The sequence below is a fragment of the Gorilla gorilla genome, chromosome 19, assembly GCF_029281585.2.
Source record: "Gorilla gorilla gorilla isolate KB3781 chromosome 19, NHGRI_mGorGor1-v2.1_pri, whole genome shotgun sequence".
NCBI lineage: Eukaryota > Metazoa > Chordata > Mammalia > Primates > Hominidae > Gorilla > Gorilla gorilla.
The window spans coordinates 77,975,308-78,001,672 of record NC_073243.2 but is presented as its reverse complement, the minus strand read 5'-3'; the positions used below and the strand labels follow the sequence as shown (position 1 = coordinate 78,001,672).

At 37.6% G+C, this 26,365-nt stretch overlaps 1 protein-coding gene across 3 annotated transcripts in view; it reads left to right on the top strand.

The window, feature by feature from the left end:
* Positions 1-26,365, top strand: part of ZFR (zinc finger RNA binding protein) — a 90,619-nt gene that overhangs the window by 53,011 nt on the left and 11,243 nt on the right. For 2 of the 3 annotated variants that reach the window (XM_004058993.5, XM_063700807.1), the window contains 6 exons: positions 1,473-1,635; positions 3,223-3,428; positions 4,198-4,348; positions 6,253-6,394; positions 11,730-11,827; positions 12,691-12,786. In XM_004058993.5, the coding sequence (XP_004059041.2) occupies positions 1,473-1,635; positions 3,223-3,428; positions 4,198-4,348; positions 6,253-6,394; positions 11,730-11,827; positions 12,691-12,786 (856 nt within the window). Of the gene's footprint in view, positions 1-1,472; positions 1,636-3,222; positions 3,429-4,197; positions 4,349-6,252; positions 6,395-11,729; positions 11,828-12,690; positions 12,787-26,365 lie in introns of those variants that run through there. The other variant, XM_063700808.1, reaches the window with a different exon arrangement.

Genomic DNA, 26,365 nt, shown 5'->3' with positions numbered 1-26,365 from the left:
TGGTGCACACCTGTATTCCCATCTGCTTGGGGTGCTGAGGTGGGAGGATCACCTGATCATGGGAGGTCAAGGCTGTAGAGACCGGTGATCACGCCACTGCAATGGGTGACAGAGTGGGACTCTGCCAATTTAAGGAAAAAAAAGCACTGCTTATTCCCAACCTGAGGAAATTGGTAGTTTCTATAATGGTAGTCAGGAAGCACACTTCTTTCTTATGTGTTAACAGATGACATTAGTAAAACCTTAACCTAATTGTTAACAGAATTTGCTGTAGACACATGGTTTCTCTTGGGAATTATTGGTATCCTAGTTTGAAGTTGAAAATGAGGAAAGAACTGGGAGGGCAGAGGGGAGGAGATGGTTAAAAAAAAAAAAAAAAGTAGATTTCGCAAATGTTGGTCAGTAAAGCAGAGGCTGTACACTAGCTGCCCACATTCTGAGTTCAGCTCAGAGGTGTTATATTTGGTATGCATAGTATTTTGTAATCTGAACCAGCAACCGTGAAGTTTCACAAAAATCCTGATGACCTCAGCAACACAGCCTGTGCAGTAGTCCCTCCTCATCCCAGGGGGTTACGTTACAAGACCACCAGTGGATACCTAAAATCGCAGGTTGTACCAAACCCTGTATATACTATATGTTTTCCATCTGATAACGGTGTTAGTTACTAAGCAACTAATAGGCTAGTAGGGTGTATACTGTGTGGACATGCTGGACAAAGGGATGATTCAAAGGTGGGATGGAGCTGGACAGCGTAAGATTCATCACACTACTCAAAATTGCACAAGATTTAAAACTTATGAATTGTTTCTTTCTGGAACGTTCTGTTCAATATTTGTATACTGTGGTTGACCATAGGTAACTGAAACCACAGCGATGAGAATGGTGGGGACTATTGTATTCCCTTATGGCAACAATTAATAGGAGCTGAGTTGCAGCAGCTGTTATCTCTAGCCAGGACAAGTTCTTTACCATAATTCCCAACACCCTTAATGTGTCCCCAACAGTAAGACTGACTATGACTTGCCATTTATCACTGCCTTGCACTGTTTTTCTTCATAGTAGAGACATAGGAAAGATCATGTTTCTTTGAGGACATGAAGAAAATTCCCAAATGTTGATCTGTGCACTTCAGGTCATTTACTCACAGTGTTGGCCTGCCTCCTTTAGGTGGCATTGGGTTTCTAATTCATACTTAAAGCAGGAGAGAGGTTGTAAGAAACTGAGGTTTCTGATGCCTGTTCTTTTTACTTTTTCCTCAGGCTGAAATTTTCTTCTGCTTTTCATGCTCTCTTTTCTCTTTCATTTACTTCTCAATGAAAGCAAACATGGAAAATCAGATACATTTGGGAAGAAATTTTAGCTAGGCTGATGTTGGTGGGGTTTTTTATTGCTTTTTATGTCACTATTGATGCAGGTTCTTGGGCTGTATTTTTCCTCATGTGCTTATAATGTCATTCTTTATGTTTCAGACGTTATGAAGAGGACATGTACTGGAGGAGAATGGAGGAAGAACAACATCATTGGGATGATCGCCGCCGAATGCCAGATGGAGGTTATCCTCATGGTCCTCCAGGCCCATTAGGCCTTCTGGGAGTCCGACCAGGCATGCCTCCTCAGCCTCAGGGGCCTGCAGTGAGTGTCCACGTTGGTGATACAAGGGGTGAAAGTTTGACTGGTTCAGCATTAGAAGAAAACAATTTTGGAGGGGCTAATGTTTAGACTTAATAATCTTGTAATCTTGGTAGTTTTTTTGAGACAGAGTCTTGCTCTGTCGCCCAGGCTGGAGTGCAGTGGCGTGATCTCGGCTCACTGCACGTAACGTGCGCTTCCCAGGTTCAAGCAATTCTCCTGCCTCGGCCTCCCAAGTAACTGGGATTACAGGCGCTCACCAACACACTTGGCTAATTTTTGTATTATTAGTAGAGATAGAGTTTCGCTACGTCGGCCAGGCTGGTCTTGAACTCCTGACCTCAGGAGATCCGTCCGCCTGGGCCTCCCAAAATGCTGGGATTATAGGCATGAGCCACGTCACCCAGCTTGATACAAGTTTTTAATCTGATTTAGAATCTTTCCTCCATTTTTTATAGGAAGGGAATATGTTTCCTGTGTCTTCTGTATAAGGACCTCATAGAATTTCTGGGAATCTTTCTTATTTTCGCTATATGCTAAACGGGAACAGAGCTTTTTATGCCAACTGTTCTTTCACATGAGACTCTTGCCTTTGGTTTTCCTTACATGAGCAGGAACAACTAATTTTTTTTCTTGTTTCTTTTCTTATTTTTCCTTTGGAGTGCAGTGGCATGATCATAGCTCACCGAAGCCTCAGCTTCCCGAGTAGCCGGTACACAGGCATGAGCCTCTATACCTGTCAGGAACAACTGATGTTGAAGGCAACTGCTTTGTATTTAGATTTGTTCTTACTGGTCTGGGTGCAGTGGCTCATGCCTATAATCCCAGTACTTTAGGAAGACCAAGGTGAAAGGATGGCTTGGTTGCTAGCCTGGGCAACATGGTGAGACCCAGTGTCTATAAAAATTTTTTTTTAATAAAAAGAAATTTATTCTTATTTTTCCATTACCAGTGGCTTAGAATCTTTTTTCCTTCTTCCAGTTTTGACCATCTAAAACCTACTACTTCTAAATTGAGTGAAAGATAAGGGGTAGATAAAATGGTTTTAAGATAAGCCCCAGAGTTGATGTGTTATTAAGACTATAGGAAAAATCTGCATCTTGAGAGATGCAGAAGCTGGGTAAAAGGGACATCTTGTGTAAGTTCAGTCTACCAAAAACAAGATTTGTTTCTCTGTAGAGCAGTTACAAGAAAAAAGTAGACTTCTCTTCTTTAACCTGTTCTCTCATGTATCTTTGCTCAGAGGGTTGGCAGTTGTAAGACTTGAATTACTGAAAGCAAAGAAAGTTTCAGAATCACTGGTTTTTAAGGTTGAGTAAAGAGCATTTTCATAGCTTTAGGTTTATATGTATTATAAATGTTACTTGTTTTGAGGCAAAGTGGGTGTACATGCATGCATGCATGCATACATACATATAGTCTTGATGGTATAACTTTCCATAGTTTGCATTTTCGTTTTTACTGAAATGGAAAAAAGAAGATAAAGCCTTTCTTATTGAAAAGATACAACAAATATGTATAGTTGAAAAATATAATTTGCTTTTGCTCAGGAAACTTTTTTTTTAATTGAGCAACTTTGTTTCTCCGTAGCCCTTACGTCGTCCTGACTCATCTGATGACCGTTATGTAATGACAAAACATGCCACCATTTATCCAACTGAAGAGGAGTTACAGGCAGTTCAGAAAATTGTTTCTATTACTGAACGTGCTTTAAAACTCGTTTCAGACAGTTTGTCTGAACATGAGAAGAACAAGAACAAAGAGGGAGATGATAAGAAAGAGGGAGGTAAAGACAGGTGTGTTTTGAAAGTTATTTAGCATGTGTAATTTTGGTTTTTCTTATGTGGACTTCTTACATTTGAAATATAGCTTATGACTGGTAACTCTGGTGTGAGTTCTGTGTGTTTTAACCATGCCTGTGTTAGATATTTCATGTATTCTGCAGCTGCTTGCAAAAATAGAAATACACAATTCCCACGGACACATGTAGTGTCTAACCTTGTAATTGTACTCATTTTAAGTTTATGTAAACTATTTTGAGTCTATTTCAAAGCAGCCATTATAGTTTTACAGTTGTACTCAGCTGCTGTTTTTCTGTTCTTATTTATTTGTTGCTTCTGCCGCACACTCAGTCTTTGTTTTAATAACTATTTCCTTAAAGCACTGACTGTAAAGCATGATTAAGCCTAAGCTTTAGCAATGTCTTTATGTCAAGTTTGCATATTAGCTGTAACTTTTTATTTTCCTTTTACCATTTGGAAATATTTTTGTATTACATTAAACATAACTCTTATTATTCTGACTTGTGAAATAAGAAACAGAAGTGTTAATGTCCATTGCTTTGCAGTTGTCTTTCTGTAAAGAACTTAGCTCTTTATTATTATTTTTTTTTAATCCACATTGCTTAAATGAAGTACAGTTCTAAAAATGCTGGATGTCTTTCTACTGTGGTTGATGGAAATTTTAATGGTACAAAAGTTATTTCACTTACTATTGTATGTTTACAGAATATCATGCTTCTGGTTAAGCAGAGAAATATCATAATATAATTTTATTTTACTGCAGAGCTTTGAAAGGAGTTTTGCGAGTGGGAGTATTGGCAAAAGGATTACTTCTCCGAGGAGATAGAAATGTCAACCTTGTTTTGCTGTGCTCAGAGAAACCTTCAAAGACATTATTAAGCCGTATTGCAGAAAACCTACCCAAACAGCTTGCTGTAAGTATTATGGAAATGTTCATTTTTACCCCTTGTCTGGTTCAGAAGTTTTTGGCGGGACTGACTGTGCTTCGGTTTAAACCTAAGCCAGCCTTTAAAATTTTGGCTTGGCTTTCTGTATTGAGTTTTTTTGTTTGATTGTGCGAACTGATGAAACTATTTTCTACTTCATCTTTTTTAGGTTTTATAGTGATTATATTTGGCATGAAGCCATCTTGCTGATTTATTTAAAAATGTAAAATTGCAGCATATGCCTTCCTTCTCTTGTTCTTTTTCCAAGGCTTGAATCATAAGAAGGCAGTTGTTAGGACAAAGTGATTTTTTTAAAAAAAATCCCATGTGTAGCAAGGTTAAATTTTTTTAATTCATGAATCTCTTGCCTATTTAGTTTAATGCTTTTAATAAAATATAGTAACTAAAGTAGTCTTTCTGATTTTAATTTCCCCAGTTTTATTGTGAATATTTTCAGTTTTCTACATGTTTATAATGGTAGGAAATACTTCTCGTCTCCATCCAGCAAAACACGGCAATGCAAAACTAATAGAGTATTTTATTTGGGTCCTACAAAAACAAACTTTTTTTAAGCTTAAATTTATAAAAATTTTATATATTAGCTTGTCAGAATGACTGAGATTTAAAATAGTGATTCCTTTAATAATTGAGGGTATAAAACTCGCAATTTAATAAAGCATTCTAAATTCAAGGAATCAGCTTTCATTGGTAACATGTATTCTACAGTAGTGAATTAGAACAGTACCTTACTGTAGCAGAGCAACTGATGACAAAAGGGACAATGAAGCACACTATTAAACTTAAAACTCTGACAACTCTGCACTTACTGTTGCTTGTTTTATATTACCATTATTCCAGATGGGAAATTTTTTATTGTAGATGAGTCTTTTTTTTTAATTATCAGAAGCCAGGAGAATTGGCTTTGTTGTGTGTTTACTTCTTACTCCTGTTGAGGCTGCTAGGGCAATGAAGGGGGAAAATAAAAGGTTTGGAAGCCTTGGAAGAATCATAGAATTTGCGAGAAACATCTTGATCCTAATTGTGGTGCTTAGTAAAACTGCAAACCAAGGAATATATCATAACTAACTAACTAACAACCAGTTAAGCTAAAAGTGGAATACTCTTCAAACCCACCTATATAAGTGGATAAGCAAGTGAAATAAAATTAATTTATAGTTAATTTATCCTATAGTAAGTGCTTTATATAGTTGATTCATTTAATCTTCCAGCCACCCTATAGGTTAGGTACAATTATTTTCTCCATCTTACAGAAATAGGTGCAGGATAGTTAAATAATTTGTCTATCATCGCATCACTGTAAAGTATCAGAGCTAGGATTTAAACCTAGATACTATACTGGAATACTGTATGTAGTTTCTGTAGAGTCTTCATTTGTTCTTATAAAGTGGAGCTTATTACGTGTCTACCAAATTACAGCAAATCCTGGTTTTTCTGGATATTGACTGAGACTTTCTGCTCCCTGATAAAATGTGGATTTCACAGAAAATGTACAATATGGGAATAAACTGTAGCTCCTATTAAGGTCAGGTAGCTATTTTAGCTTCATTCAAATTATACAAATATATGTTATAAATATGGCAGTGTTTCTTTTATCCAAGAATTTATTATCTAAGAGAGACATACCTATGTACAAATAACTCACAATACAAACAATGGTAAATATTAGTTCAACACAGAATTCTGAAAGTAGGGAGTAAGACTAATAATACTGGCATGTATGGCAGGGCTTCCTAGAAGGAGCAGTATATAATCTAGTCCTCATGTAGAATGGTTAGGGTAGTAAGAGAGTGAAAGAGCCATAATGAAAGTGCTTTTGTTTGTTAATACAACAGATCCAATCCAATTTGTTTCTTATCATCTTCGTTACACAGGTTATAAGCCCTGAGAAGTATGACATAAAATGTGCTGTATCTGAAGCGGCAATAATTTTGAATTCATGTGTGGAACCCAAAATGCAAGTCACTATCACACTGACATCTCCAATTATTCGAGAAGAGAACATGAGGGAAGGAGGTTGGAAAGCCATTAAACTTTCTACTTTCTATTAACTTTTTTTTTTCATTTATCTACTCTTTAAGATGGCATTAAGCCCTAGAAGGCAACATGCTGGCATTACACGTGAATTTGATAGATTTGACTTATTTAGCAACCGGTTTTGCCTAAGATAATTTCCCACAGAGTAAATGCTCTTTTTAGTGATGTATTTTTATATAAAACACTATGGTATGATTGATTTTCTTGATTTCTTTCTTTTCTTGCTAACCTCAGATTTCTGGAAAAAAACTTCAAAATTATTTTTACTGGCATAGTCAATGCATGAAAAAATGGTTTTAAAATGTTGCTAGTGACTAGGGGGACACAACTTTAAGTTGGATTAAGAAGTTTTTGCTCTTGCCTTGTCTTACAAAAAAGACAAGAGTTTTCACAAACAAAATTGGCTAAGTATTCGTAACACCTTTTTAAGAGGCATTTTTATATATGTAATAATGGATTTGGCTTGTCCTGTGGTAAATATTTCTAGTTCTCTGAGGTTGCTCTTTGGCTTGGAGCACTTTCATAAATGCAGAACATCCTAAAGCAGGAGGATTTGGACATTTGACCCTAATATCACACTTGAGATACTGAAAAATAAACTGTGTAAATGTAGATAGTGAGTCACAGCACAATTCAGGGTTTTTAAACTTAATTTACAACTATAGAATATGAAATCCTGCTGGTGCCAGCAATGTTGCTTTAGGGACTATTCTGTAACATTTTCAAAGCTTCAAAAGCTTTTAAGCTGAAAAGCATGATCAGTGTCTGCAGTATGTTGGTTCTGTTGTTTTATGGGTCAGATAAAATTTACTTTGTTTCCTTTCATGTTTTTATACATCTTGTTGAGTATGGAATAACAGTCTACACTAATATTTCTTTGTGATACAGGTTGAGGAGGAAGAGGGTACTACATACTTAATATTAAAATTCATTTGTATAAAATAGCATCAGTAGTCTCTCAATTACTGTTTCTTTAAATTCGTTTGCTTATAACAAAGCAATTTTTTAAGACGCTGGGCTTTTCACAACCCAGGGAAAGAACATTTTACCAAAAATGTCATTGGGAGCTATGTCTAATTTTACATACTTTGCATGTATACCATAATCAGATGATATTTATATCTTAAGCTTTGCATCTTAAATGAGTTTTGTGTAAAGGATTTTCTTACGTGAACGTGAGTTTCTACTCAAGGTCTGGCCATGGGTGTTGCTGGAGAAACAGTTCCTGAGTCAATCTGGTCAGGTCATATACAGCATATGGGATTTGATAAAACTAATATGATACATTATAAATGTTGCTATATTTAGTGTAAAATGATAACCATTTAACTTTATTTCAGAATACATTTTGTTCAGTTATATTTAGACTTAATTAAATTTGTACAGTATCAAGCCATTTTATTATGTTGTAAAAGTCTAAAGTGAATAGTATCATATTTGCAGTAAATTATTTGATAACCTATCCCTTCTAAAGGAAACAAAATTATATTTTTGTCTGACCCAGACTTGAGTTAGAATTATTGTTCTGAATTTCATAAATATTATGATGAGGAAAATGGTCAGTCCAAAATGGAAAGATTTTGCTTCAAGACACTGAGCTGAAAAGTTGGATGTGCCAAAGTGTAGAAACATTGATAGTGTTCCTTGCTGCAGATAACTGCAGTAAACCATGTCTTTAGCTTCATTATGAAGATTGCTTCTTTCTTGCTGCAGAATAACGGTATGTATTCTCTCTCACTGCAGCTCCCAGTGCTCTGTGTCTTAAAATCATTTAAAGCCTATAGCTTGCTTTGGGGAGTTAGTACAGGGGTTAAGGAAGGCTTTGCCGGAAGAACAATTGTAAATCATGAGAGTTACTACTTGCGCATTGTGTGGTAGTCTCTTTAATGCATAATGATCCTTTTTAATACCAAAAATTAATTAATAAAGGAAATGATTACATTGTCCAAATAACTGTTAAACGCATGACAGATCTGTTTTATGATACTGTGTTTGACAGTTAAACATTAAGTAAACATTTAATTGACTTTAAGCTTGAAATGTTCAGAATGCTCTAACCCTTGCTACAGAATCTTTTCTGCAGCAAGTTAAGTATTTTGTGTGTTTTTTCCCACCTGTAGCTTATCAGGCCCGGTCCAAAGCCTTCTAGCAGAGGGGATTGATCCTGTCAGGGGTTGCTGCCAAGACATCGGAAGGATTTTTGACCAAGGTTTTCAAAAGCTCAGTGTCACATCTGCCATTTGATAAAGGAGGGATTTTGGATGCAGAGCCTGGCATTTATTGTCCTTTGTGTGGCTGTTTTGTTTGTTTTGTCTTTGTCTCTTCTAGAATTGAGCAGTGTTCACACTAGTTTTTAAATGGTTGAGTGGGTTGTATATTTTACATGACCATGTTAATTTGAATTAATATATTCCCATTAACGTTTAATCTTAAAATAGTGTGGACACAGCATGTCTTCTAATTGGTGATTAACCCCTTAAAATCTATGAAATACATTCATGTAGAACAAGAATTAGCATTTTGTTTTTATAAATTAACTGATTTTTTTTTGCTTTGTTAACTGGGTGTTAGGCAACAAGTATGATTTTAGCAGAATATAAGGGGTTAATCTACTTGAAATAGAAAATGGGTACAAAAATCCACACTAAATTTAACAAAAATTTTCTACTTATAGCTGTAATTTGTTTTTAAATTGCGATAGGTATTAGCTGGGCGTGGTGGTGAGTGCCTATAATCCCAGCTACTTGGGAGGCTGAGGCAGGAGAATTGCTTGAACCCAGAAGGTGTAGGTTGCAGTGAGCCGAGATCATGCCATTGCACTCTGGCCTGGGCGACAAGAGTGAAACTCCATCTCAAAGAAAAAAAAAATTGCAATAGGTGTCTTGGCATCTTTGAATTTATATCATGAATTACAATTTCCAAAGTTATGAATGCTTATGTGCAAAACAAAATTTTCTTGCATATTGGAGGAAGTAAAATTGTGAATTAACATTAGAAATTTAGAAACATTTTAGAGATTGCACATTGTCACCTATTTGCATTCTAGCTTTAGCAAATGTAAGTAAGGGACATAGAAAGAAGTTCTTTAGCATGTTAGAATACTGCTTTGGGGAAGTCAGCTTTTTCTTTTTTGTGGGTGTGAGGGGTTTTGTTTTGTTTTGCTTTGTTTTTGAGACAGTCACTCTGTCACCCAGGCTGGAGTGCAGCAGCACAATCTCGGCTCACTGCAACCTCCACCTCCCAGGTTCAAGCAATTCTCATGCCTCAGCCTCCCAAGTAGCTGAGGAGCTGGGACCACAGGCATGTGCCACCACACCCAGCTAATTTTTGTATTTTTGAGTAGGAATGGAGTTTCACCATGTTGGCCGGGCTGGTCTCGAACTCCCTACCTCAGATGATCCACCTGCCTCAGCCTCCCAAAGTGCTAGGATTACAGGCATGAGCCACTGCACCTGGCCTTTTTTTCTTTTTTAAAACTTCATAGTTAGCTGTCTCTTGTGTCCCTTTTCTTTATCTATTCCTGACAGAATAGTTCATTTCTTATGTTCAGGTTATTTCTAGGTTCAGTAGTTGGTCTTATAAGTTTTGAGAGTACTAATATTTTTGTCTTGATAACTTCTTTTTAGCACCAAATTCCCCTTTCAGTATTTATTCTCAAAATGTCACACAGTTTTCCTTGATTATCTGTCTTTCCTCTAAATATGTCTTCTGAAGAATCTGTGTCCATCTGATTACTCGAGGAGTAAAAAACTAAGAAAAAGAAACCTTAGACAGAGAATAGAATTCTCTATTAGTTTCAAAATATGTTTTTTATATGTCATCTACTCAAAATAAGAACAAGTTATCCTTTAAGATATCTGAATGCTTATGAGATATGAGTAACTTGACCAGAAGTACAGCTAGTACTCTTAAGTAACTTTTTCATACTTTTATCATGTATTTTTTCTTTTGTCCATATTCATTTTATATACTCGATTATTAAACTGTATTCTAAATGCCCCATAATTTCCAAAGGACTATTATATTTAATAGATTATATAATTTTTCTATATTGAGAAAATATTCATACTATTTAAATCACTGAGAGCTGTGAATTAGATTGGAATAATTGCCATTTGCTTATTAATAGCTTGATTAGCAGATCTGCTGTTAATATACACATTTTACAGATGTTTAGATGGATATAAAGATAGCCCTTTGTCTACTTTTATGAATGATATATTAATGTAAAGTTAACTTCTTGTCCTGGTTTAGTTTCATATATTCTCAAGTTTTGTGTAGCTCATTTATGTTTTAATCAGCTTAAAGACCCTACACATCTATCATCACAGGATGCTGTTTGTTGCATCTTTTCCACTCTTAATTCTGTTTAACCATACTAGTTCCTATTCGCTGTTCTGCTTGCCTATTGTTTCTCTTTTATCATTTTTTGAAATACTTTATGGGAACTTTACATTTTAAAGGGCATTCATACTCTCTGATAACTAAAATTTTCATGCAGAAGGGAGAGCATTAAACTTTTAGAAATGCCTGTTTTGGGCCAGGCGCAGTGGCTCACGCCTGTAATCCTCACACTTTGGCAGGCCGAGGCGGGTGTATCACTTGAGGTCAGGCGTTAAAAACCAGCCTGGCCAACATGGTGAAACTTTGTCTCTACTAAAAATACAAAAAATTAGCCTGGTGTGGTGGTGCACACCTGTAATCCCAGCTACTTGGGAGGCTGAGACAGGAGAATCGCTTGAACCCAGGAGGCCGAGGTTGCAGTGATCTGAGATCGTGCACTCCAGCCTGGGGGACAGAGTGACACTCCGTCTCAAAAAAAAAAAAAAAACGAAATGCCTGTTTTGGGTTCTTCATTTTTGTTCTATAACTGTAACTATATTGAGCATTCTATATTTATCATCAGTTCTTTGTTATATTAGCTCCAGAATAACTTATGACCATTTAGAGTACTGAACAAACTCAGTAGTTTATTGTACATACTCATTTATTAAGGTGGATTTTTGTGTTCCCTCTTGTCTTGTTGTCTTTGTGCTAGTGCACTGTGTCCAGTAATCTTTCCTTCAGATTTCGTTTTGGTGGGTAGGGTTTATATTTCCAGAAATTGTTTATTATATTACTAAATTAATAAGTTAACCTTTTGTTCCTCATATTGGATTATGTAAATTTATTGAAAATAACTCCGTGGATATATTAAAGTGCCAACAAGCTCTCAAATGGCTCATGTGACACTGATGCTACCTTAAGGAAGTGTCTTGCTCACCTGGTCAAACACCCATTCCTCACTGCATTTTGCCAATTCAATCCATTTTAGATGTAACCTCGGGTATGGTGAAAGACCCACCGGACGTCTTGGACAGGCAAAAATGCCTTGACGCTCTGGCTGCTCTACGCCACGCTAAGTGGTTCCAGGTTCGGAACATCATTTTACTTTTTTCTTGTAGCCTTATGAGAGAGTAGTTCAGTACAACATGTTTAACTGTGCTTAAACATTTCAAAAGACTGCCCAAGCAATACTATTTTAAATTAAATATCAGAAAATATGTTAACATAGAAAGCTGGGTATGATGATCTGCATATTGCAGTTATTATTAATTTGACAATGAACTTAGGTTTGGGGAGTGTTTTGTAGTTGGGGTTTTTTTATTTTTTATTTTTAGTGGCTATATTTAAAGTTGACTTGTTTAGGAACATCACATGTTTGTGTATATATATTATATTCCATAAGGCTGCAGATTAACTTTGCTTTAAATAATGGAATATGTGTTTAAAGCTTTGTGTATAGTTTTAAGATTTTTTTCCCCCTCTTTCTCTAAGTTAATAAGTGTAGGGAGTGAAAGGTGAGGAAGCAGCTGTTTGGTTTAGTGACTTTGCAGTCATGCAAAGGCACAGAAGGGAAACCAAACAGATTTCCTTAACCTTTCAGTCCCTAGACAAACTTTTTAGCTCTTTACTTTTTCTTTTATTTCTAATGTAGGCAGACTTTTTTTTTTTAAGTTTACTGTTTTAAATGAACACAGGTCAAGGTTCACAGGGGATCAAGAAATATTATTCTTGTATAATCTGTTTACTTTGACCTAAATACCAGCTTTTAAATACTAACCCTGGCATAAAATACTGCTGTAAATGGCAGCTCATTGAATCCAATTTTAAGTGTGATTGTTTTTGTTTTTATCTGAGCTTCCATTGAACGGTGGTATTTTAACTTTTTTTCATCAAGGGATATATTCAGTATTTCTAAGATTAATTCAATTGGTTTTTGTGTTGCTCTCAAGGCTAGAGCTAATGGTCTGCAGTCCTGTGTGATTATCATACGCATTCTTCGAGACCTCTGTCAGCGAGTTCCAACTTGGTCTGATTTTCCAAGCTGGGTAAGTAGTAGGTAACTGTATGGTGTAAAAACATGTAGGAAATAATTCTGCAGTTTTTATCCTCTCAGTTTACATGTAATTATCAGCCTTATTTGCATTTACTAAATATAGTTTTTCTTTTCTGATGAAAAATCCTGGGGGAGTCTTAGAATGTTTAATTTTCTCAGATGTGACTAATTAAAGAATTTTCATTGATGTTTCTCTTTGTGTGTTTTTTTCTTTTTGCTGTTTTCACAGTGTTTTTTTTAATATTACAGCATTTATTAGTTGGCTTTTACATATAATATACAAATGTATAAAGAAGACTGAAGAATTGTTAATCTCCTTATGCAGGGACATTTTAAAAAATAATGTATGTGGTTGGGAACTGTAAAAATTCAGAAATATATATTATTCAAAAATAATACAAAAAAATAGGAGATTCAGTAACGCAGAAAGCTACAAAATAACCAAAAGCCTTCTTATTTAAAGGCAGATTATCTTAACAATCTGCTGTGATTTCTTCTAGGAGAAAAAAATTATACCTATATACAGTATATGTTTCTATCTTTATGTACATTACTGTTTGAAACTTTGATTCCTGAAGAGCAAGAATTCAGATAGACAGGGATTCATCAAAAAATAAAACAACCTATTGACTCCAGAGTTTAATTAATGAGAGTTAATAGGCAAGATTACCTTAGTTCTTTTTTTTAATCTTTTTTAACAAAAGCATGGCCTTGCTATCACAGTTTAAAACTGTACAATTTAAAACTTTCTTCACAAATCTCATCTTAGAGTTCTTTGAAAAGGCAGTCACATCTGCAGTCTTTGTGTGGACATGCCGTATTTTATTTAACTTACATTCATTTGATAGACATTTAGGTTTACAATCTTTTGCTATTAAATCCTTATTATACCTCATTGTATATATTGTCGTCAAGCTTTTGAGGGCGGAATAAATTGCTAGGGCTGAAATATCAAGGTTAAAGAACATGTACTAATTGTTCACCAGAAGGTTGGGTCATTGAAAACTTCAAAAAAACTATTAGACTAATTATATTCTTTACACTCTCATAGTTCTGGGATATTATCACACTTCTTAATAGTTAACAATATGATAGGCAAAATATAGTATTCGCCAAGCACAGTGGCTCATGCCTGTAATCCCAACACTTTGGGAGGCCGAGGCAGGCGGATCACTGAGGTCAGGAGTTCGAGACCAGCCTGGCCAACATAGTGAAACCTCGTCTCTACTAATAATACAACAATTAGCTGGGCATGGTGGCAGGCACCTGTAATCCAAGCTACTCGGGAGGCTGAGGCAGGAGAGGAGAATCACTTGAACTCAGGAGGCGGAGGTTGCAGTGAGCCGAGATTGTGCCACTATCTCTAGTCTGGGTGACAGAGTGAGACTTCATCTCAAAAATATATATATATGCTATCTAATTTTTTGTATTTCTTTAATTGCATAATGGTTGGCATTTGTAATTGTTTTTTTCTTAACTGCCAGTTTCTTATTCATCATTTTATTATAGTAATTCTTTTTACAATAATTAGCCTTTACCTGTGTTGAAAATTGTGTTCTCCAGTTTTTCATCTACTTTTCAGCTTTATGATGATTTTTACTATATGAAAGTTACCACATTTTGCTGGGCACAGTGGCTCACGCCTGTAATTCCAGCACTTTGGGAGGCCAAGGCGGGTGGATCACAAGGTCAGAAGATCAAGACCGCCCTGACCAACATGCACACCTGTAATCCCAGCTACTCAGGAGGCTGAGGCAGGAGAATCGCTTGAACCTGGGAGGCAGAGGTTGCAGTGAGCCGAGATCACGCCACTGCACTCCAGCCTGGCAACAGAGCAAGATTCTGTCTCGAAAGAAAGAGAGGAGAGGCGAGAGAGAGAGAAAGAAAGAGAAATAAAGAAAGAAAGAGAAGGAAAGTTACCACTTTTTTTTTTTTTTTTTTTTTTTTTCAGATGGAGTCTTGCTCTGTTGCCCAGGCTGGAGTGCAGTGGCATGATCTCGGCTCACTGCAAGCTCCACCTCCCAGGTTCTTGCCATTCTCCTTCCTCAGCCTCCCGAGTAGCTGGGACTACAGGCGCCTGCCACCACGCCCAGCTAAATTTTTTGTATTTTTAGTAGAGACGGGGTTTTACTGTGTTAGCCAGGATGGTCTCAGTCTCCTGACCTCGTGATCCGCCCGCCTCAGCCTCCCAAAGTGCTGGGATTACAGGCGTGAGCCACCGCACCTGGCCAAAAGTTGCCACATTTTTACATTTTTTTTTTTTTTTTCAGACAGCTTGTCGCCCAGGCTGGAGTGCAGTGGCATGATCTCAGCTCACTGCAGCCTTTGCCTCCCGGGTTCAAGTGATTCTCCTGCCTCCATTTTCCAAGTAGCTGGGATTACAGGCAGGGGCCACCACGCCTTGCTAATAATTTGTATTTTTAGTAGAGATGGGGTTTCATCATGTTGGTCTCAAACTGCTAACCTTGGGTGATCCGCCCTCCTTGGCCTCCCAAACTGCTGGGATTATAGGCCTGAGCCCCACTGTACCTGGCATTAAATTTTGATTCATTAATTTTTTTTATCATTTCTGGATTTTGTATTCTGACAAATTAGTTCACACCTGCTTTCTTTTTTTTTCTTTTTTTTTGACACAGAGTCTCGCTCTGTCGCCCAGGCTGGAGTGCAGTGGCAGCTGTAGTACAGTACGGCTATCTCAGCTCACTACACACTATAGGCATGTGCCACCACACCTGGCTAATTTTTGTGTATTTTAGTAGAAATGGGGTTTCACCATATTGGCCAAGCTGGTTTCAAACTCCTGACCTTGTGATCCACCCGCCTTGGCCTCCCAAAATGCTGGGATTATAGGCATGAGCCACTGTGCCTGGCACATCTCCTTTGTTTTAGAGCTTTTTTTCATCAAATTTTATTTTCTATAGATAGGTATATGTAAATTTAAATACATAGCAAAATTTTTGGTAGGATGTATTCTAATTTACAGTAGTGATTATTTCTGAGGAGTGGGAGGAAGAGATGACTAGTATAGAGACCTGTAATGTTTAATTTTTACCAGGATAAATTATACATGTGCATTACTTAAAAACTAATTTAAAACCGGGCATGGTGGCTCATGCCTGTAATCCCAGCACTTTAGTAGGCCGAGGTGGGTGGATCACAAGGTCAGGAGTTCAAGACCAGCCTGGCCAAGGTGGTGAAACCCCATCTCTACTAAAAACACAAAAAATTAGCCAGGCTCGGTGGCAGACGCCTGTAATCCCAGCTACTCGGGAGGCTGAGGCAGGAGAATCGCTTGAACTCAGAGGGCGGAGGTTGCAGTGAGCCGAGATGGTGCCACTGTACTCCAGCCTGGGCGACATAGTGAGACTCCGTCTCAAAAAAAAAAAAACTAATTTAAAAACTATAAATCTATAGATCAAAGATCAACCAGTCATGGTCTAGTGGCTCATGCCTGTAATCCCATTATTTGAGAGGCCCGAGGCAGGAGGATCGCTTGAGTCCCAGAGTTGGAGACCAGCTTGGGCAACATGGTGAAACCCTTTCTCTAGAAAAGATACAAAAATTAGCCTGGCATGGTGGCATGTGCTTGTGGTTTCAGCTACTGGAGAGACTGAAGTGGGAAGATCTATTGAGCCCAGGTCAAGTCTACAGTGAGCCATGATTGTGCCATGGCACTCCAGCCTGGGTGACAGAATGAGACCTTATCTCTTTTTTTTTCTTTGAGACATATCTACAAATGATATTTTGCCTTCTTTCCAATACTTTTTTTTCTATTTTAATTAAAAGATAATTCTAGAGTAACAAATACGGAATAAAAGAAATACTGCTTGACATGTATGATACGTTCCTGATTGTATTAAAAATGTTTCTGGTCTATAAACTGTATTAAGCATGACGGTATATAGCCTTTTATTTGAAATATTTACTTGTCATGTTGAATTATCAATCTTTTTCCAGTTTAAGTAATTTTTGAATCAGTAACGGAAGTTGAACTTTCATCAATTTTTTAAGTCTTATTAACATGAATGTATAGTTTTTCTCCTTCAACCTTTTAATACTGTGTAAATAGATTTCTTCATTTTGAGCTATCTTTGCATTCTGGGAATGATTCTTCATACATATGAGAACAGTGTTGTAATGAACTCTTAAGTTCTGCTTGCCAATAGTTTGTTTAAGAATTTCTCAGTGACATGAAACAAATTTTTTATGTTTTGTTTCTGTGCTCTTTGTCAAATTTAGAAGCAGTGATCACTAACTCTGTAAAAATAATTTGGAAGCTTTTCTTTCTTTAAACTCTGAAGCAGTTTTAGTAGCATCAAAACTTTGTTTCTTGTCAGTTTATAAAAATTTATGTGACATCACTTCCCAATTCCTTTTAAGGGAATAGTGTTTTCTCAATTTCTCCTATTGTAATTAGTCTCTCTCTGGTGGTTAATTTTGGCAATTTATATTTCCTTTAAAAAAATCAACCCATTCAATAGAGTTACGCTATTTTAGGATTTTTTTTTTTGCTTGTTTGTTTGTTTGTTTGCTTTTAATTCTTCCTTGTGTCATTGATTAGACTAGCCAGTAAAGTATTTGCCAGATGGGAGCAAAATAACAATGTGGGTGTTTCAGTATTTAGGTGTTTGGAATTTATTAGATTCTTAATAGATTTTAAATACAATAATTTGTAGGCATTGTATAGCTTCAAATTTTATTTATTTATTCATTTATTTATTTTTGAAATGGAGTCTCGCTCTGTACCCCAGCCTGGAGTGCAGCAGTGCTTTCTTGGCTCACTGCAACCTCCATCTCCCAGGTTCAAGCGATTCTCCTGCCTCAGCCTAGGAGTAGCTAGGATTACAGGCATGCACCACCACGCCTGGCTGATTGTATTTTTAGTAGAGACAGAGTTTCATCATGTTGGCCAGGGTAGTCTAGAACTCCTGACCTCAAGTGATCCGCCCACCTTGGCCTCCCAAGGTACTGGGATTACAGGCGTGAGCCACCGTGCCCGTCCCAAATTTTTAAAATGTATGGAAATACAAGCATTGTACATCATCATCCTGCTTCCTGCTTTCTTAAACTTTGGTCCCCTCTACCCACCCAGGGTGTCCTTGAAGCTATCTCTGTTGTAGTAAGTCCACGTTGTTACTTGTATGAATAGACTCTCAAGACCACTGCATCTGGGCCACTCTTGCAGTCTGGATTTTCAGCACTGCAGGTTGGTCCTACCCAGGCCTTCTTTGAGAGAGTCACCCATGCACTTCACAGGGTGTGTTCTTCTTTGAGGGTAGAGAGCCGTAAGAACTGAGAAGAAAACAGAATACACCGGTCAAAGGAATTGAAGGAGCATTGGCCATGGCAGGGAAAATGATTGTGAAGAAAGTCAAAAGTGAAAAAAGCTGCTGGCTGATCTTTGAAATCATTTACATGTAACAACAAATACATTAGTATTTTGGTACTTTAAAAAAAAACACCAAAATGTCAGTATTTTGACATTTAAAATTCGCTCCTAGTATTGTATTCTTTAGGCAGTGGTTTATGTTTTATTGCTTTTTTGTCTCTTCAAAATCAGCTCTATTGTAATCCTTATTAATAACTTATTACCTTATGATTTTACCTTTCTATATTTATTTTCCTTGGGGTTTTCTGTTACTATTTTACAAACTTCTTGAGTTAGATGCTTGATTCATTGATTTATTCTGTAGTTACAGAGATTTTAAAGCTGCAGTTTAAAGATGAACACAAGAGTTTTGGCTGCATAGGTAATGCTTTGTAATTTGTTTTCATACTATCTTTAAGCCAACAGTAGTTTTGAGGGAATTTTATTTCCCCACCCTTTCCCCAAGACAGAGTGTTGCTCTGTCACCCATGCTGGAGTGCAGTGGCTCAACCTGGGGTCATTGCAACCTCCACTTCCCAGGTTCAAGCAATTCTCCTGTGTTAGCGTCCTGAGTAGCTGGGATTACAGGCATGCACCACCACGCCTGACTAATTTTTGTATTTTTAGTAGAGATGGGTTTTCACCATGTTGGCCAGGCTGGTCTTGAACTCCTCATCTCATGATCCGCCTGCCTCAGCCTCCCAAAGTGCTGGGATTACAGGCGTGAGCCACGGCACCCAGGCAAGGGAATTTTTATATTCTGCACAGTTGAAGGAGGGTTACTTTTGTTTTGGTAAATAATAATTTAGTTTTTATGGCATCGTGATTCAAAAAATGTAGTCTGCTATTTGCAATTTTTGGAATTTAAAGGGTTTTTTTGTTGCCTAATATATGTTCAATTTTTATAAACTATGGTTACTTAAAAGAAGAGATCTGCTCTCAACAAGGTATAATGTATATATACCTCTTAATTTTTTAACTTCAGTCATTTTGTTCCTTTTTTTGTTTGTTTTGTTTGTTTGTTTTTTTGAGACCAAGTCTTGCTGTGTCGCCCAGACTAGAGTGCAGTGGTGTGATCTCAACTCACTGTAACCTCCACCTCCTGGGTTCAAGAGATATTCCTGCCTCAGCCTTTCAAGTAGTTGGGATTACAAGCACGCGCGCCACCATGTCTGGTTAATTTTTGTATTTTTAGTAGAGACGGAGTTTCACCATGTTGGCCAGGTTAGTCTCGAGCTCTTGGCCTCAAGTGATCTGCTTCCCTCGGCCTCCCAAAGTGCTTGGATTGTAGGTGTGAGCCACTGTGCCCAGCCCTCAACTTCTTATTGAATAGGCTAAGGGTGAGGAAGGAAGATTGATGTTGCTGTCTCTGGTAGCAGAGATGGAAGATAACTCCCATATAAGTGGATCTGTGCAGTTCAAACTCATGTTTTTCAAGGGTCAACCATATAGAGTTCCCACATATCCCCTGCCCTCACACATACACAGCCTCCCCGACACTAGAGTAGTATGTTTGTTACAATTAATGAACCTACATTGACCTGTGACTATCACCCAAAGTCCCTACAGAATATATTTTTATCACTAGTTTTCATACTATGTTCCACACAAGTATAAAGATGTCATGCAAATCTGTTCTCACCTTTTTTGATAACTCTTCTTTTCCTTCCCCTGTGAGATATGATTGGAGGATTGCTTATGAAAAGGAGTAGGATTTGGCTACCTGCAGCCTTGTTAGCATATGTAGGCTACACTCTCCTGTGTCTTCATCAAATATACTATGGCACTCCAAATGTGATGGATTTTATTGCCACCCCTTCAGTTTCAGGTTTCAATCCAAGAATGGACTCCTAGAGCTTTTGTCTTTGCAGGATTTGCTCCATTTGTTTCCTGAACCTATTTTACCATTTCCTTTCACTAACAATTTATATTCCCCTGAACCAAGAGAGCATTTGGGTATGTGAAGCTAATTTGGGGCTCTATGAAGTTTTTTTTTTTTTCCTACCTCTAATTCCTTTGGAAGATCTTACCTTTATTTTTTCTTTTATCTGCATTTTAGCCAAATGCATTTATTATTGGAAATAGTTAGATGTGAATGATTACCATTTTTCTGCTCTTTCCTGATTTCCTGATTGCTTCTGTTCTTTCCTGGTTTTCAAAGTCTTCAGGATAGCATATTCTAGTGTTTTTCTTTTCTCTGGTGAGATAGAAGATGGTCAGATGGAGTTTTTACGTTTAGGAAAATTTCTTCTGAAACTGCTTATAATGTGATTCATTTTACCTTTCTCCAAATTGAAAGTTATTGGTGAAGTTTTTGGGATTTGTTGAATCAGCTGTCATCCCCACCCTCATCTCTGGAGAGCCAAGCCTAAGCAGGGTAAACACTCTGTTCTTCAGGAATGTTCTCTGTCACTGGCCTTTTCCTCTGTTTGATTCAAGCTATTACATTTTTTCTTGAAAGGCAGTAGTGTGTATATTCTATCATTTGTTTTTGAGACAGGGTCCTGCTCTGTCATCTAAACTGGAGGGCGATGGAGCAGCCCTGGCTCACTGCAGCTTTGAACTCCTGGGCTCAAGCATTCCTTCTACCTGAACCTTCCTAGTGCCTGTGACGATAGGCACATGCCACCATACCTGACTAATGTCTTTATTTTTAGTAGAGATGAGATCTCACTATGTTGCCCCAGCTGGTCTCGAACTCCTGGGCTCAAGCGATCCTCTTGCCACGGTCTTCCAAAGTGCTGGGATTATAGGCATGAGCCAACATGCCTGGCCCTAATGTATTTCTTAATCATGTTTTGGAGGCAAGAGATCTTCAGTTTGTGTCTGTGCTATTGTCATAAACAGGAGTAACTTTTTCTTTTATCAAATAAATTTGAAATTCTTATGAACTGTATTATGTTTAATTTTATTTAGCATTCAGATTACTTTGAACAAATTCTTAAGTAACAATGCCTGCTTTTGTGGCCTTTCCTTTACCACTGCAATGAGGATTGAAAATGGTGTTCTGCCTTCAAATTAGTTGTTCTTTTGTCATGAATCCATGGTGATGAAATAAAATATAGGTAGAGTTCTGTTGTAATGTTGGTCTGATATCAGAATTGCTGTGTGCTATCTAAACCTTTAGAATAGTATAACTGCAGTAACTTACAAAAGGCATGTAATTTTTTTAATGTTTATTATAGACCTAGCACAATGGCTCCTACCTGTAATCCCAGCACTTCAGGAAGCCAAGGTGGGAAGGTCACTTGAGGCCAGGGGTTCAAAACCAGCCTTATTTGTATAGCAAGACCCTATGTCTACAAAAGACAAACTTAAAAATTAGCTGGATGAGATGGCGCACACCTGTAGTCCCAGCTACTCAGGAGGCTGAGGTCAGAGAATCACTTGAGCCCAGGAGGTTGAGGCTGCAGTGAGCTGTGATTGCACCACTGCACTTCACCCTGGGCGACAGGGCAAGACCATGTCTGTCTGTCTGTCTGTCTGTCTGTCTCTCTCTCTCTCTCCCCCCCCCACACACACACAATGTTATTATATATTTTATTTCTAGACAGTGTCCTATGATGAGTATTTCAGCAAAAAAATCTGTTATTGAGCTGGGCACAGTGGCCCATTCCTGTAGTCCCAGGTACTCAAGAGACTGAGGCAAGAGGATCTCTTGAGCCCAGGATTTTGAGGCCAGCCTGGGCACATCGTGAGACCCTATCTCAAAAAAAAAAAAAATCTGCCACTGTATTGATTAATGTTGAAAACAGTATGCTAAGTGCAAGAATCCAGGCTCAAAAGGTCACATGTTGTGTGATTCCGTTTATATGAAATATCAAGAATATATAAATCCATAGAGACAGAGTGCATGTCTCTATGGAAATAGGGATAAGTTGCTTAATGGGTAAGGGGGTTTACTTTGGGTAATGGAAATGTTTTGGAACTTGATATGGACAACATAGTATAATAATGCTGCTGAATCATTCGCTTTAAAATGTTTCATATTATCTTTTTTGAGACCGAGTTTCACTCTGTCACTAGGGCTGGAGTGCAGTGGCATGATCATGACTCACTGCAGCCTCAACTTCCCAGGCTTAAGCGATTCTCCTAACTCAGCCTCCCACATACATAGGAGTGTAGGTGCATGCTACCATGCCTGGTTACATTTTTTTTTTAATTTTTTGTAGAGATAAGGTCTCACTATCTTGCCCAGCCTGGTCTGAAACTCCTGGATCCAAGGGATCCTCCCAACTTGGCCTCCAGAAGTGCTGGGATTATAGGTGTGAGCCACCATTCCTCACCAGTTTTTTGTTTTGTTTTGTTTTGTTTTGTTTTGTTTTGTTTTAAAGAATGATATATCAAATGTAAAGGAATCATTCTCAAAGAAAGGTGAAGAAAACTGCTATAATTATTCTTCCTGCCCAAATAACAGTTGAAATACGTTAACATTTCTTTTCACGTGTTTTACTGGCTTTCAGAGGTATTTGTAAGTAATACAGATTTTAGTGGTGGTGGTTTGTACTAACAGTTCTCCCGGCTGTTGCTGATAGAACCAACAAAGAGTTCTAAAATGATAGGACACTGACATCTCAGGGCAAAGAACAAACAGTCTCAGCTTACAAAAAAATCAGCAAATGGTACATGAACTAACTCAACATTTAGATACCCCTTAACAAAAATCATACTGTATGCACACCCCTAAATCACTAAAAGCTGCAAGTAAATCTTTTCCCTGCAAGACATGACCATTTTTATTAAGACTTTCATACATTTCACCATATAAAATAAAGTGCTGTGAGTAAATATATTACAAAAATGCAACAACCTGCAAATGGGCTTACAAATCAAAGTCTGTTGTGCATGTATCAATAGTGATCCATGTCAACTGGACTATGTAAGTGGCTTTTGTATGTACAATTGCCCATTGTTGTGGTATTCATAAAATCCTATTTTAAGAGCATAAACATCTTAATTTGTAAAATGGGAATGATAGTGATATCTACTTTCAGAATGTGATTATAATGGTTAGAATTGGTTAATATATGTGAAGACTTAGAGCATCACTTTGCGAGGATAAGCACTCAGTAAGTGGTAGCTATAATGAAGAGGATAACTGCTACTACTATTATTTAGCCAGAACTCCTAGTGCTAGAGATCGTTTCCAGTCTGTTACAAATTAAGAGCTGGGCAGAATATTTTTTGTGCTTTTCTTATGTAGTAATAGCCCTGTTGTAAATCTTAGTACTGCCATTGCTGGGCTAATTAATGTGTGTCTTTTAAAAATTTGTGGCCAGGTGCAATGGCTCACACCTGTAATCTTAGCACTTTGGGAGGCTGAGGTGGGCAGATCACCTGAGGTCAAGAGTTCAAGACCAGCCTGACCGATATGGAGAAACTCCCATCTCTACTAAAAATACAAAATTAGCTGGGCGTGGTGGCTTATGCCCATAATCCCAGCTACTTGGGAGGCAAGAGAATCGCTTGAACCTGGGAGGTGGAGGTTGCGGTGAGCTGAGATCACGCCATTGCAGCCTGGACAACAAGAGTGAAACTCCATCTCGTTGGGGGGAAAAAAAAGGTTTTGATACAGTTTGCCATTTGTGCTTTAAAGGAAGATTTTACTGGTTTACATTCCCACCAGTGAAAGTGCCTGTGTTACTGAAATCTCATCAGGTGGCTTTGTTTTGTTTGTTTTACATAGGTCTTTATCTCTACCAGAGCTGGAAACGAATATTCACGGAAACTAGTTAATGTTTTCTCTCTGGATCACCCATTGATGAAAGATACTTATTGAAACATAGTAGGAAAGAAAACATAAGGGCAAGAAGAAAAAAAAAAGCATTATTTTGATTTCAGAAAGACCTGGGTTCAAATCTCAGCCTTATCACCTAGCTACATGACCTTGGACAAAACTATTTTTAGCTTCTTAAATTTATGGGATTTTTTTTTCCATCTTGAATTAAATTATGCATATAAGTGATCATTTAGCATGGTGCCTGCCACTTACTAAGAGTTACTCTTATTATAACTGGAGATGGGATGGGAAAAAATACACTTCATGAGTGTTTTTAAAAAGCAAATAAGGCTGGGTCCAGTGGCTCACGCCTGTAATCTCATCACTTTGGGACACGCCTGTAATCTCATCACTTTGGGACAGGAAGATGGAAAGATCGCTTGAGCCCAGGAGTTCAAGACCAGCTCAGGCAACATAGCAAGACCTCATCTCTACTAAAAATAAAAATTAGCCAAGCATGGTAGTGGGTTCTGTAGTGCCAGCTACTCAGGAGGCTGAGGTCAATCACTTGAGCCTGGGAGGTCAAGGCTACAGTGAGTTATTTATTTATTTATTTACTTTATTTATTTATTTATTTATTATTTTTGAGATGGAGTTTCACTCTTGTCGCCCAGGCTGGAGTGCAGTGGCGCGATCTCAGCTCACTGCAACCTCCACCTCCCAGGTTCAAGTGATTCTCCTGCCTCAGCCTCCTGAGTAGCTGAGATTACAGGCACCTGCCACCACACCCGGCTAATTTTTTGTGTTTTTGGTAGACACAGGATTTCGCCATGCTGGGCAGGCTGGTCTCAAACTCCTCATGTCGGGTGATCCACCCGCCTTGACCTCCCAAAGTGCTGGGATTACAGGCGTGAACCACCACACCCAGCCCGCTACAGTCAGTTATAATCACACCACTGCTTTCCAGTCTAGGAAACAGAGCAAGACCCTGTCTCTCAAAAAATAAATAAAAAGCAAATATTACAGTGGAGTGCAGTGGCATTCACTTGTAGTCTCAGCTACTGGGGAAACTGAGGTATGATTACTTGAGCCCAGGAGTTCAAGCTCGGCTGCAGTGTGCTATGATCGTGCCTGCGAATAACTACTGAACTCCATCCTGGCAACATAGCGAGAGCCTGTCTGTAAAAAAAAAAAAAAATTAAAAAATCTTTTAAAGCAAATATTACAATCCTTGATTTTTTTAATCATTTAATATGGGGAGCTTTTTCCATCTCCAGTTATAATAATTCTTAATAAGTTATTCTCTTATATAATTATAGCCTCCAAGACCCTTTACAACCTGAAGTGTTGTAATCCTTAATTTGATTCTATATATTTTTGATATTATCTTTTTACTTTTGAATTATATTCTTCTATTTTCATTGCTCTTTTAACTGTAGACATGTGCTTGGAGAATAGCTATGTTCTTTAGAAAATTAATATGTTTTAATTGCTTAGTTCACAGTAAATGGTGTCAGAGATAGGTAGTTGATTAGTTTTATTGTGTGTGTTTAAGTATATTGACTTTTTTGTGTTCCATAAATAATTTATTTCTTTCTTGACTTTTAATTAATTTCTGCTTTTACCTGCTGGTGTAAATCAGAAATGCCTGATTCTTAAAGCCAATCAATAAACAGATTTTGAAAAAGCTTTGAGTTACTTGAAACACATTTTTATGTCTTGACATACCTGAACTGTAGCTGATTACTTAATCCTCACTTTTCTCGTAACATTTGCTAAAAGTACTCAGTAAAAATTTGAGGCATTTATCGAAAGTTGCGTATTTTATGACTTCAATTTTGTGTTTTAATCACAACATCAATATTTTGCTAATTATTACTCTTGGTTTATTTTATCACTGAATTGTCAGGATTATTCTCACATTCTTTCCAAAATCATTCCATGTCATAATCATTTACTAAGTATTTACAAAATTCTGGCTACTTGTACTAGGCAAGTGGGTTCAAGATGAGTAACACTGACCTTATCCTCAAGGGTCTCAAGTCTTTTCGCATCTTAAAATATTCCATACACATGCATATTCCATACATATACATAGAGTTTTCTAGATGACTGAAGCTTGTCCCTTAACATATTAAAACTTAACTTTAAAATGAAAATCCATAAAAAATGAAAAATGTCTTGAGGGGCTGTTGCTGGGATGCCTGTAATCCCAAGGCTTTGGGAGGCCAAGGCCGTTGGTTTACGTGAGTCCAGGAGTTCAAAACCAGCCTGGACAGCATAGTGAGACCCCATCTCTACAAAAATTAGCCAGGCATGGTGGCTGCGCCTGTTGTCCTAGTCGTACAGTGGCACGACCACAGCTCACTGCAGCCTCAAGCTCTTGGGCTCAAGTGATCCTGAGCTGAGGTGGGAGGATCACTTGAGCCCAAGAGCTTGAGGCTGCAGTGAGCCATGGTCATGCCACTGCATTCTAGCCTGGGT